A 12,908-nucleotide genomic window follows, 5' to 3' on the forward strand; every position below is an offset into this window, starting at 1 on the left:
GCTGATATAACCACGGTCTGGGAGATGAGAAAGGACGATTTGGACAGGAAAGAGAAACTATCAAAGCTTGCAATATTAGACACTCTCCTTGCGAAAACCCAACCACTAACTGCGGCTGAAGAAGAAGCCAAGAACAAGCTGCTCGCGCAATATATCTAGATAATCATTTCATAAAAACTCTGTTGAAGAACTAGAACGCTGCTACTTATCCCCAGCTTCTTTATTTTTAAAGTCTTAAGTACTCGGCGGTGATGTTTTAATGTTAACCTTCTCTATGTGTTAAATATGGTTCGTTGTGGCTTTGTTTGTATGTCCTCTTTATAAATATATATTTTCTCTATGTTAACCTTGTCTCCACTATGAATGTTAACTGTTAAGCTTGTCTATGTTATAAATATATATTTTGAAATGCGCAATGTTAACATTGTCTATGTTTTTTTCAGGTTTCAGTAAACATGGGGCGTTACTTGTCACAGACTGATACAACCCGTGATAATTGCATGAGAGATTCTCCTCGTTTTAGAAATCAATAGGAGTCAAAAAAGTGGTTTCAATCCGTGAACAAGTACTAACAATATTCAATCAATATTGTATCACAAGTCGTGAACTTCTTCTCCTATAAATAAGAGTTACAACATGTTCGTTAAGATCACAACCTCTCTACTTCTCATTTCAAAACAAAATCTCTCCAACTCAAGTTAAAATCCCTTTCTTTTTATTCACTCAATATGATATCTTCTTCACATTATCATTATAACAAAAAAGATGATGATGATGATGAATTTGAGACTATGGTTGAAGAATTTTTAGAAATCCCATATAATATTCCCGAACCAAAAGAGCGAAAAAAAAAAATTATCAAGAGAAACCGAGAAGAAGGCCACATGAAACTTTGGAATGATTATTTTAGCGAGACTCCGACATACCCGCACAATATATTCCGAAGATGGTTTAGGATGAACAAGAGTTTGTTCTTGGCTATTGTCGATCGTCTCTCCCAAGAATTTGAGTTTTTTCAACTCAAAGAGGATGCATCCGGAAGGTCTACCCTATCTCCCCTCCAAAAATGTACCGCTGCAATTCGACAATTAGCGTATGGTGGTGCCGCTAATGCCATTGACGAATATGTTCGGATGGCTGAAACCACAGCTAGAAAATGTTTGCACCATTTCACTGCGGGGATAATCCACTTATTTGGCGATGAATATCTAAGACATCCAACACCGGAGGATCTTGAAAGACTACTAGCTGTGGGAGAACAACGTGGATTTCCGGGAATGATTGGAAGGATCGACTGTATGCATTGGGAGTGGAAGAATTGTCCAGCCGCTTGGAAAGGAATGTATTCACATGGAACCGACAAACCCACAATCGTGTTGGAGGCGGTAGCTGGACAGGACCTCTGGATATGGCATGCGTTTTTTGGAGCTCCAGGTACTCTGAATGATCTTAATATTCTTGATCGATCACCTGTTTTTGATGAAATAACTAACGGAAACGCTCCGGAAGTCCATTTCCATGTCAACGGAAGGGAGTACGATTTGGCTTACTATCTTGCCGATGGTATTTACCCGAAATGGGCTACTTTTATTCAATCAATCCGACTCCCTCAAGGTCCAAAACATTGTTTATTTGCTAAAAGACAAGAATTCGTGCGAAAAGATGTTGAGCGTGCCTTCGGAGTCCTGCAAGCTAGATTTGCGGTTGTTAGAAATCCTTCTAATTTATGGGATAAAAACAAATTAGGAAATATTATGAGAGCATGCATCATACTCCACAATATGATTGTCGAGAATGAACGAGATTCCTACCTCTGCACATCAGAATTTCAACAAGGAGAAGATGACGATCCCAGTTTTGTAGTCAGACGGACTACAAATATCCGTACTACATTGGGACGTCGAGCAGATGTTCGGGATACAGCAGGCTATCTACAATTAAAAGAAGATTTGATCGAACATATTTGGGCTAAATACGGACATTTACCAAATTTACCAAATGATATGTAATTTTTATGTTTGTATGAAATTAATAAAATGTGTGTTTGTTTTTTATTAATAAAATGGGATGTAAAATGTTTGTAATATAATGTTTGTAATTTTCTATTAAAGTAATAATTTAGTTTTTTCTTATATGTGTTATTAAATTTAAAATGGAATTTTGTTTAAAAAAATTAAAAGTTAAGGACTCAGAAAAAGTTCCACCAATATCATCATTTTAACAAAAAGTCCTAATCTACAAATAATAATTAAATACTCTAAGGACTTATCAATTGGCCTATTGATAATGTTGCTCTTATAGCTCAGTGGTAGAGCGTCAGTCTTGTAAACTGAAGGTCCGTAGTTCAATCTTGCGTGAGGGCACTTGTTTACAATTCTTTTTTATTGTTTTACTTTGAGCCTTAAAGGCCCATAATACTTAGTGGCCCAAAAAGCTTACGATCCGTTTGACCTTTTTATAGAAAACAAACACATTGCATCACTTGAAACCTTTTCCTAAAACCCTAAATCGCCCACCCACAACAAAACGAGTTCCTTCGTAGCCTCTGCTCTCCCTCTCTCTCGACGAATCAAGATGTTGCGCAGGAACGTTAGGTTAAGAAAAGAGTATCTCTACAGGAAAAACTTGGAAGGTAATGAGCGTGAGATCTACGACAAGAAGCGCAAGATAAGAGAAGCCCTCCAAGGTTCGACTGATCCGTTTACAATCTCTATTAAGGTTTCTCTCACTGTTCATTGATTTCGATGATTTGTTTATGTGTAAACAGAAGGGAAGCCGATTCCTACTGAGCTCCGCAACGAGGAGGCGAAGCTTCGTCAGGAGATTGATCTCGAAGACCAGAATACTGCCGGTAATAATTCTACTTGTGTCGTGGTCTTCTTGTATTGATAACTGAATCTTTAGTTAGAAGCTTAATGGTCGAAGAAGTTACTGTTGTTCCAACACATATGTTTTGTTTGTATTATGTTCTTATTGTATATTTGGTTATGTTGTAGTGATATGTATATGTTTTTTTTTTGCATTATTCGAATAAATATTTTTCTGTTTATATTATCACTAATTATTATGTTGTGGAAAATAGTTCCCCGGAGCCATATTGATGATGAATATGCAAATGCAACTGAGAAAGAACCCAAGATTTTGTTGACTACCTCTAGGGATCCAAGTGCTCCTCTTACGCGATTCGTCAAGGTATAGCTGCAAGTTTAGTTTTGTTCAGTGAATAACATGTTAATATTACTGTGATTGATTCTTTAATTGCGTGTGGAATCTTTTTGCAGGAATTGAACATTGTTTTTCCTAACGCCAGTAAACTGAATCGTGGTAGTCAGGTATGTGTCTTCTTCTGGCTTTTGTAATTCATACAAAAAAATGCAAGTATCTAATCCTTTTGGACCATTTTTGTTTCCTGGTCATATTTAACTGGAGTTATAGTGAAATTACACAACACAATGCCCATCTTTAATGTAGGCATTAGGATAATAATACTGGAACTTGTTTCTTTGTGCAGGTCATTTCTGAGATTATTGAAACGGCTCGTTCTCATGATTTTACTGATGTGATATTTGTTTCTGAGAACCGTGGTAAGCCTGATGGTCTTATCATCTCTCATCTCCCATTCGGACCTACTGCCTACTTTCAGTTACTTAATGTGGTAAGTACCTCTTCGAGTTTATTATGTTTTGAGAAACACTTTTCTTTGCTTAATCCAGAATACTCTTTTTGTTTTTAGGTAACAAGACATGAAATTCAAACCAAGAAAGAAATGGGAAAAATGTCTGAGCAATATCCTCATCTCATTTTTGAACGCTTTACAACCCAGGTCTGTATATTTTTGTTGAACCGATTCACTTCCTTTATTGCAGTTTGAACGAATTTTGTAGAGTTGATTTACTCCTTTTTTTTTTTTGGTTTCTAATGTAAAACATGGTTGATCTTTTGGCAGATGGGTAAAAGAGTTATGAACATCTTAAAACACATCTTCCCAGTTCCTAAACTTGATGCAAAGCGTATTGTAACTTTTTCTAATGAATCTGATTACATTTCATTCAGGTATACAAGTTTTCTCCGTAATAAACTAAGTTCTAGAAAACTATGTTTGCATGTTTTGTTTTGTGTCGTTTCTTGTTTGAAAATTCTAATGGGCGCGTATATATATATAGGAACCATGTGTATGATAAAGGAGAAGGAGGCCCGAAATCGATAGAGCTAAAAGAAATTGGTCCTCGGTTTGAGTTGCGGCTCTACCAGGTACTATACACTCGGTTTATTCTGTTTTGAGTCTTCTTCATAACTGACCTGAAACTCTCTTTTTCATTTGGTTTTGACAAAATTTAATTTACTTTTGTCATTTTTTGAAAATATGTTATATATATTCCGTGTATATGGCAGATTCAATCTAGTTCATTAATGTCAATGCTGTTTCTTTGCAGGTGAAATTAGGAACATTGGAACAAGATGAAGCAGAGGTCGAATGGGTTCTGAGACCCTACATGAACACTGCTAAAAAACGCAAATTTCTCGGTGAATGATATATGATAATATGCTAAAACGCACCATCCGTTACTTTCAAATTCCGTTTTACCTTCTGATTTTGTTGAAGGAGCTGTTTAACCTTTTATGTGATAGAGAATATTGCGGAAAACTTTTATGAGCTTATTATCGATTTGTTGTAACCTTTTTTGGTGAAAAACGTTTCGCTTCTAAAAAAAGGAAAGAAAACATGCTCTTAAACTGGTAAAACATTTGTCTTACTACGCAGACTGAAAAAGGAAAGATCCTATCTTTATTTTTTAAAACATTTATTTGTCTTTTGAAAGGCAGTGGTTTGGATACGATGTATCATGCGAGTATAGTTTGCTTGGCGAAGTTTACACGTTTCTGTAGCCCAATTGTCTGATATGAATTAGATGCTGGGTCGATGGCAGTGGAACCTTTCATGATGATATGATTATCCTTATTTCGCATTATCTAGGCTGGCTATCCCTGGCTTTTGTTGTTGGGAGGTCGAAGAAGCATCTACAGAACAAGAATAATCAGTTTGTAGAAGATGTGTTAAGTGGTTCCTGTCCTGCTGGGAAGGAATTAAGAGCTTGGGTAGTATATGGTTGCTCATTGCTCAAGACTTGTAGCTTGCTCACAGAGAGTATTATATAACGACCTTGTTGATTGTGTCTGGTATAACCCATTTTAAGTTTTTTTTTTTTTGGTTGAATAAAAAAAGTATTAAGTTGGGCGTGCATATTGGTGTTAGTGGAGTTTTGCGCGAAGATATATCTGATGTTGTCATGTAGGAGAAAAAAAGTCACCTGGATTTGATGAGCTCTATACACCAGATTCTATATCTCTTTCGATACACCGGCATTGAAAGAGGAGATATGGTTGACTGTGTAGTTTTCTTCTTCCCAATAAAATAGACAGGATGAATCAACTTTTATTCCTCCGTGTTGTAATGAAAGTGCTACTGGAATTCCTTTACGAGCAAGTATGGTTTGTTTGTCGCAAGAGATTGTAGCCTTATTTTACTGTGTATATAGTGCGATTAACCTTTGTCTAATATGCAATGATTAGGACCGCCCTTGATATTATGGAGAAGTACACAAGCCTTGTTAAAGCTGACAAGTCACTTTATCCCGTATTGTTATCCAATCGAAACCTCATTTCTCAAGGTAGATATAGAGGTTAGCAAAATTTTGAAGTTTGTTTTGGGGCTAAATGTCCTCTCTGCTTTGTCTTGACTGAAAGCATATCTCTTCGTTAAAAGGTAGGGAGGTCGGCACTATGCTGTTATGGGAGGATCGATCCATTCAAGAAACCGTGCTATCTATTTGCTCTAGTGGCTGGACAACTAGCGACCAGAGAAGATACATTTACCACACGCTCAGTTAGGGAGGTATCTTTGAAAATCTGGACTCATGCAGAAGATCTACCAAAGACTGCTCATGCCATGTATTCTCTGAAGGCAGCCATGAAGTGGGGTGAGGAAGCAAGTAGTTTCAAAAGCTTAGGATTTTAGGATTTAGATCATCTACAACATATGATCATTCAATTGGGACATTTATGTATTTCGTAAGCCATTAATGAAATAAAACCTTAGTCGAGGTGGAAAATCCATGTCCTCCAGATAGATGCACAGATTTCTTCACTTTCTAAATTTGTAAAAGCTAAACAAGAGCATTTGGGCAACAATGGCATCATCATCAACATCATCATCATCTTGTCTGCAGATGTATTCATGATGAACCAACTCATTTGAAAAGTGAAGGAAATTAATAACTAGTAGATAGCTAAAGTCCATACACAACTAGTGAACATTTTCTAAAAGGGTCGATACAAAGTCAATCAAAACAAGATAAACATTACTCGAGTCTTAAAACTATACAGAAATAGAACACTTGTAATCAAACTCAGAAGGAAAACAATGATGTGAAATAATGACATACTCAAGAAAGAAAATAAAAAAGAAATTGGAATCAGAATCCGAAGGAAAAAAAAGTGGGAGCAAATAAACCTAGCAAAGCATCATCAGTATCTACTCTTGATGCATCAAATTCAAGGCTCCCATGCAAATCATCAATGATCTTTACTCGTGATGCATCCAACTCAAAGCTCTCATCAGCGAGACTTCCATTGTCGTTGTCCAACACTTGTTCTGAACTGGTTTCTTCTACCAGGATCTGGACACCACATTCAATAATTTCGATTTCCTGGGTTGAGCTGCTGAATTCGAACAACATCTCGCTGTACTGTTCAACTTCGTCGTATTCCCTAAGAATTTCTGAGTAAAATATAGCTAGATGTTCTGATCGAACTCCACCGAGAAGAGAAACTATGCAATTTTCCTTAGGGCAACCATTTATGCTTATGCGACACATTAAGTCTATATCAATAGCATCTCCCATCTCTGATTTAGGGGAAAAGATGACACACATCTTAAATCCGCCGCAGGCATTTGAAGTGATGGTCAAGGATTTTCCTATAGCCCGGTGAGTGAACTCTGCAGGTATATCTCTTCCAGGTAAGAATTGATGACATGATCGCTGCTGGATAATTACTCTCCTTGCTTCTGGACCCAATTTGAAGCAGTTGGGGAAAAAGAGAATGAAAATCTGAGAGTCGGAAGGGAAAGGTACAAGCGTCTCCAGTGATTCACAATTCCATACTACTAGTCTCGTGAGCGACCTAGGAAGCTCTGGCAGTGATACAAGCTTTGGACATCCGATTATAAAAAGATCTTCTAAACAATGAAGATCTTTGATGCAATCTGGAAGTCTCTCAATATCTGCGCCACTTCTCTCTAGCATCAATCTTGCCACATGTGGATGTGTCAAAAAATATTCATTTGGAATGACACTGCCAACTATATAGAGATCCTCAAGACGAGACCCGAGCCTAATTGATGCAGTTAATTCTTCTAACATTGTGTCTACGATTTTGAGTTCTGTGATGGTCGCCGAAATATCTGGAAATTTCCTCAATTGATAGCATCCTGCTATCGAGACTGACTGAAGAGATGCCAAGTTGAAGAGACTCGGAACAACCTGTAGCTTTCCACAGTAATTCATCTTCAACTTCTCTAGTTTATGAAGATTTCCAACTGAGGAATGAATCTCTACCAAACTCTGGCATTTACACACATCCAAAATCTCCAGATTTGTAGCATTCCCAAGATCTGGGAGTTCCTCCAAATTATAAGACGAATTCAAATTCAGCTTCTTGAGATTCCCAAGAGGCTGAATGTGAAACAAACAGCAAAAATATATCAACACATGATGAGGAAGTACGAAAAATAGACATAATCGTCTGTTATTTTCTCTAGTAATTCCCAAAACAGAAAATCAGATCTTGTGTTTTTATTTGTTTAATGTTAAACAGCACAATAACGTAAGAATGATATGAGAGAAATACATACCGTTAGTTTATTGGTTCGTGCATATAAATTTACATATGTTCATGGGTTACTAATTTTTATTTAAATTGGGGTTATTATTTTGTTGATTTTTATTGGAGATGAATAAAGATTTCCTGTCACATACTTTTCATAAATGTTTTTCCAAGAAAAAAACATTTTTCATCCATTCAAGTTTTACCTTTTAGTTTTTGTAAAAATCATTTGATTTGCCAATCAATTTTTTTAACAAATAGATTCCCTAAAATTTAGGGAAACTAGTTTTTCAAAATTTCAACCAATTTGCGAATAAAAGCCAAAACCAACTTTTGTGGGTTTTCAATGCAAAAACGAATTTTGTTTATTTTACATAAAATATAATGAATAATTAAAAATAATATTTTCATATAATGAATAATTAAAAATAATATTTTCATAAATATTAAATTTCCATTTATTTTTTATTATTTAAACATTAATGTAAAATAATTTATTTTGTTTCATATCTGTAAATAAATAGAGATATTTTAATATTAATTGTACATAATTAGTTGTTAATTTCTATAAATAAAGTTATTGAATAATTTTAATAAATATTAAACACAGTAAACGACAACTAAAATATTTATAAAAACTTAAAATATTTTATTAATACAATATATTATATTAATTTGAAAATAGTCATTCAAGTTTTAAAAAATGAATTTTACGTAATAAAATTTATAAATAGTTTCCAAATTTCCAAATATTTTAATTTTTTTATAATTTATAGATTTTTATAATTTATATTTTTGTATAATGCTTAAAATAAAATAATTTAAAAAACATGCTATTGTTTTTATTATAAATAACAACCACTATTTTGATAAATTTTAGTGGTAATTTTCAATTTTTTATTGCTGTTTATTTTATTACTTTAAAATAATGTATTGATTATTTAATAAAAAGATCTTAAAACCACATGATTTGCTTTTGTTACATGGTTTGCGATAAGAAACATGCTATCTACGGAGGAGCATATGCGTGGTTGGAGTCAAGTTCAAGGTTTATTATTTTGTCGAGAGCCTAATGAATCAAGGTATCATATGTTCTTTGCCTACCTGTATACGTACACGATTTGGATAGAGGTGATAGGTACGCTCTTGGATCGGCCTCCTGATCCAGAATGGGATAATACTCTTCATCATCTCACAACCCATAGATTTGATCTTACCTACATTCTTTTGCGCCTAGTGATTCAAGCTACCATCTATATGCTTTGGAGAAAGAGGAATGAAAGGAAGCACCATAAGAAGCCAGGATAAGCTATAGCCAATTGGCTAAGGTGATTGGGAAAACAGTGAGGAATCACATATAGTCAGTGAAGTGCAAGGAGAAACCGCGTTTGCGAGGTTTGATGCAGCTCTGGTTTCATGATCACACTTAGACCTTAGAAATATATATTTTTATTGTACATGACTATTATTTTAATTGATGATTAATAAATTTAATATTTCATCAAAAAAAATCTTAAAATTAAAAATCAAAACCAAAAGCTGAAAACCAAAAACAAAAACTTAAAAGTCAAAAACCAAAACTAAAAACTAGTTTAATCTAGAATCCTGGAAACCAAAAACCAAAACTAATGGAAACAATCATCACCATATATATATAAACGATGCTATTTTTAATTATTTTTAATTCCATCTAGATTTCTATTTTCTAATGTCATTTTAAAATTTCACAAAACCAATAAAACATTACCGAACAATTTATTCAAAGTAAAGAGTTATAAAAAAACAAACCTGGGTTCCTTTCCACAAATGCTTGAGCTTGATCTCTTCTAAATAGAGTTTCACTAGATTTTCCGGCCTAAGTGTATGAGGAAGACACTTTCCTGGATATTCCTCCCAATGTAATAACTTCAGACGAGGTGGAAAATCCATGTCCTCGGGTACATGCACTCTAACATTTGTATCCCATCTTGAGTTGTAGATCCAGAGAAATCGAAGATTGCGCATTCTTTTCAAAGCTCTTGGGCTTATATCCATGCTGTCTTTGATTGTAGATATATCAAAAGATATCCCCATCAAACTTCTATTACCCTAAATAAAATCCAAAACAGGTAAGATTTGTGGGGCTTTGCCAAATGACCAAAAAGAAGAAAAACTTACAAAATCGTTTTCAAGAGCATCGAGAATATTATCAGTATCAATTAGGATTTGGCGTTTCCTAGGCTCCTGTCTTTGAATCGCCTGTATACCCACTTGTTTTAGTAACTTGTGCATCACTATTTCTCCTTTGGTCGATAAATGTATGAGAGATTTATAGGCGAGAGTTTTCAACCCAAGTCTGACATCCAAGCCACTGTCAGCGAGCATTGTTTTCACATGACCATCATCTTCGTAATTGAAGAAGACTGCAATGAGGAGAAATATAGTTTGATCGCTCTCATGTAAACTGTCAAATCCAACTCTCAGTAATGCATCGATCTTTGATATACTGCTTTTTTCTAGCCTTTGCAACATACTTTCCCAGTCATCTTCTTTCTTTCCGCGTAACATTGAACCCATGACTCTGAGACCCAATGGAAGGTTACTACAAAGCTCCGTTGCTCTTTCGGCAAGATTTTCGAAACCATATGGTGCCCAGCTTTGTTTAAAAGCATATCTGCAAAGGATCTTACGAGCATTTTCTTTAGGTGGAAAGTCCACATGGTATGTATTGTTGATACCATGTTGCTCCAAAAGCTCTTGATCTTCCGTGGTTACGATAATTCTGCTTCCATGACCAAACCAGTTAGTGTCATTAGCCAAGGCTTCAAGTTGCTGCAGATCATCCACATCATCAAGAATGATAAAAACTTTTTGGTCACAGAGCCTTTGCATCATCATACCTAAATGGTTTATCTTTATACCATTTTGGTTTAGAATCTTTGAAAGAAGTAGCTCTTGTAAACGCAGCTTCCATCCATACTCGTCAAGACCACCACTGTTACAGCTTTCTCTAAGATTCTCCATAAAACAGGAAAGCTGGAAAGTGCTAGAAAGTCGGCTATATAAAGCTCTGGCAATTGTAGTCTTGCCAATTCCAGCAGGGCCACAGATTCCAACAAGCATCACTCCATCCTCATCATCTAAATGTAACAAAGACTGCATCTTCTCCAGATGCGCTTCAATACCCACCATGTCTTCAAAATCGTTAGAGACAATTGTAGCATTTAATTTGTTGGAAACATCTCTAGCAATCTTTTCAATCATCTCCGATTCATTGTCCCTAATAAAAGAGAAAAGTCACCTTGCTTATGAGAAATTTAGGCTTCTAATGTTTTAATTTGCCCCGCACCACACCGCACTTAACCGTAACAAAAATCTTTACATATACGGTATATGATATACCATATATATATACGTTTTTATAACTGTTAAAACCGTCCCGTAGTTGTACTGCTCATTCCGCTTTTATGATCTGGAGCCTTAGATGTGGAAATGATTTGCATATTCTATTGGATAAGTAAAAGCTACAGTAAAAACTCTATAAATTAATAATAATTTTGGATTATGATATTTTACTAATTTATAGATTTCTTAATTTACAAAAAGTTTTCCTTTCTAGATTTTTAAATATTTTTATTTATAAAATAAGAAAATAGTTGATTTTCCTCTAATTAAATTTTAAAAATTTGACTTTTATATTGTTTTGTTATATTATTTGGCATTTATTTTTATATTTCATAGAATCAAAAAGATCTTATTGAGTTCTGAATGTTCATGAAGAAAATTAGTTGAGGGAAAGTAAATGTACCAGTTAAGAAAGTGTTCACCGGCTATGTTGCCAGCATCGGTCAAAGCTTGACTCCATTTACGCCTCTCCTCTTCGGTTTTACGTGTACAAGTTTTCTTGAAAACTTTCCCAAAATCTCCTGTTTGTTTCCGCACATCGGATGGATCTACTCCACCGTAAAAAACCGTCATCACTATTTGGTTCTTATCTTCCTTGCACTTGAAAATCTCCACCAGTTCATCTAAACACCAGCTGGAAGATGCATAGTTCTTCGAGAGCACCACGATCGAGATCCTCGACTCCCTAGTGGCTCGTATGAGTTCAGGGGCAATGGTTTGGCCTCTCTCAATCCCTTGATCATCGAACATCGAGATCCCGTTGGTGTTGAACTGTTTGCGTAGATGACTGAGAAAGGTTTTACGGACGTCTGGTCCGTGGAAGCTCGTGAAGACACTGTATCTCCATGTGCGTGGCCGAGAGGGAGAAGAAGAGGAAGAAAAAGACATGAGAGAGGACATAAAGTCTTTTGTGGATGGAGAAAATTGCAAATGGTAGTGACAACAGTTGTTGAGTGATTTAGAGACGGAGAAATGTCAAAGTTAGAAAAGTTAAAACGAAATTTATCATCGCAAACAAAATTTGAGAAAAGAAAAATGTCAGGCTCTCAAATTACTTATATGGTTTTTGTAAAAATGTTTACGAACGAAGGACAATCAACTAGGTGGGCTCCCGGCAACAAGTGGGCTTGGCTGTATTAACGCAAACGACGCGTAATGAGAGAAACAAAAGAGATAAGAACGTGCCTTTGCATTCGTTTTCAAGACCACTTTATACGATGAGATGTTGTTCCGTATGGGATTAATTCCTGATACATTCACGTTCAATGCATTTGTCAAAAGAAGGGAAGTTCTATCACTACAACAAAACACATGCTTAACGACGAAAATTAACGAGGAAAAACAATCCTCGTAAATTTGCGTCGAGTTTACGACGAATTTACGTGAAAAACTAAAGTCATCGTTATTTCCTCGTAACGTAACGACAAAACTGTTTCGTCGTAAAGTGGATGTAATTTTACGAGTATTTTACGAGGAAAAACTATTTCCTCGTAAATACGACGTAAACTTTGCGTGGTATTTACGAGGGAATAGTTTACGTGTATTTAGCGAGGAAATTTTTGAATCCACCAACTTTATAGGTGTTACACGTTTTTTTGCCCACCTAATTAATTTTCGTCGTAAATTCATAGCAAAATTAC

At 35.4% G+C, this 12,908-nt stretch overlaps 2 protein-coding genes and 1 non-coding gene across 9 annotated transcripts; 2 read left to right on the forward strand and 1 right to left on the reverse strand.

Moving 5' to 3' along the window:
- The first annotated feature begins 2,291 nt into the window (after nucleotides 1-2,291).
- TRNAT-UGU lies at nucleotides 2,292-2,363 on the forward strand. Its single transcript has one exon. It is a non-coding gene; the product is annotated as a tRNA-Thr (tRNA).
- Nucleotides 2,364-2,477: 114 nt separating this feature from the next.
- LOC106392202 (U3 small nucleolar ribonucleoprotein protein IMP4-like) lies at nucleotides 2,478-4,743 on the forward strand. The gene is made up of 9 exons (XM_013832999.3): nucleotides 2,478-2,686; nucleotides 2,768-2,851; nucleotides 3,083-3,192; nucleotides 3,282-3,332; nucleotides 3,512-3,655; nucleotides 3,734-3,823; nucleotides 3,947-4,053; nucleotides 4,164-4,251; nucleotides 4,434-4,743. The coding sequence occupies exons 1-9, from the start codon at nucleotides 2,575-2,577 to the stop codon at nucleotides 4,530-4,532; spliced, it is 885 nt and encodes a 294-aa protein (XP_013688453.1). The 5' UTR covers nucleotides 2,478-2,574; the 3' UTR covers nucleotides 4,533-4,743.
- Nucleotides 4,744-6,293: 1,550 nt separating this feature from the next.
- LOC106392200 (disease resistance protein RML1A) lies at nucleotides 6,294-12,379 on the reverse strand. Of its 7 annotated transcripts, none has more exons than XR_007329329.1 (5): nucleotides 11,672-12,376; nucleotides 10,042-11,143; nucleotides 9,673-9,972; nucleotides 8,989-9,137; nucleotides 7,357-7,733 (listed from the first exon to the last, which is right to left on the reverse strand). XR_007329329.1 is itself a non-coding variant. In XM_013832993.3 (4 exons), the coding sequence occupies exons 1-4, from the start codon at nucleotides 12,166-12,168 to the stop codon at nucleotides 6,474-6,476; spliced, it is 3,159 nt and encodes a 1,052-aa protein (XP_013688447.1). In that variant the 5' UTR covers nucleotides 12,169-12,379; the 3' UTR covers nucleotides 6,294-6,473. The 7 variants fall into 7 exon arrangements, 4 of the variants coding, with proteins under 4 accessions (XP_013688447.1, XP_048625975.1, XP_013688449.1 ...); XR_007329328.1 differs by having other exon boundaries at nucleotides 8,989-9,144; XR_007329327.1 differs by having other exon boundaries at nucleotides 7,653-7,733; nucleotides 8,989-9,292; nucleotides 11,672-12,378.
- Between the last annotated feature and the right edge of the window lie 529 nt (nucleotides 12,380-12,908).

This window comes from Brassica napus, chromosome C9 (genome assembly GCF_020379485.1).
Source record: "Brassica napus cultivar Da-Ae chromosome C9, Da-Ae, whole genome shotgun sequence".
NCBI classification, from domain to species: domain Eukaryota; kingdom Viridiplantae; phylum Streptophyta; class Magnoliopsida; order Brassicales; family Brassicaceae; genus Brassica; species Brassica napus.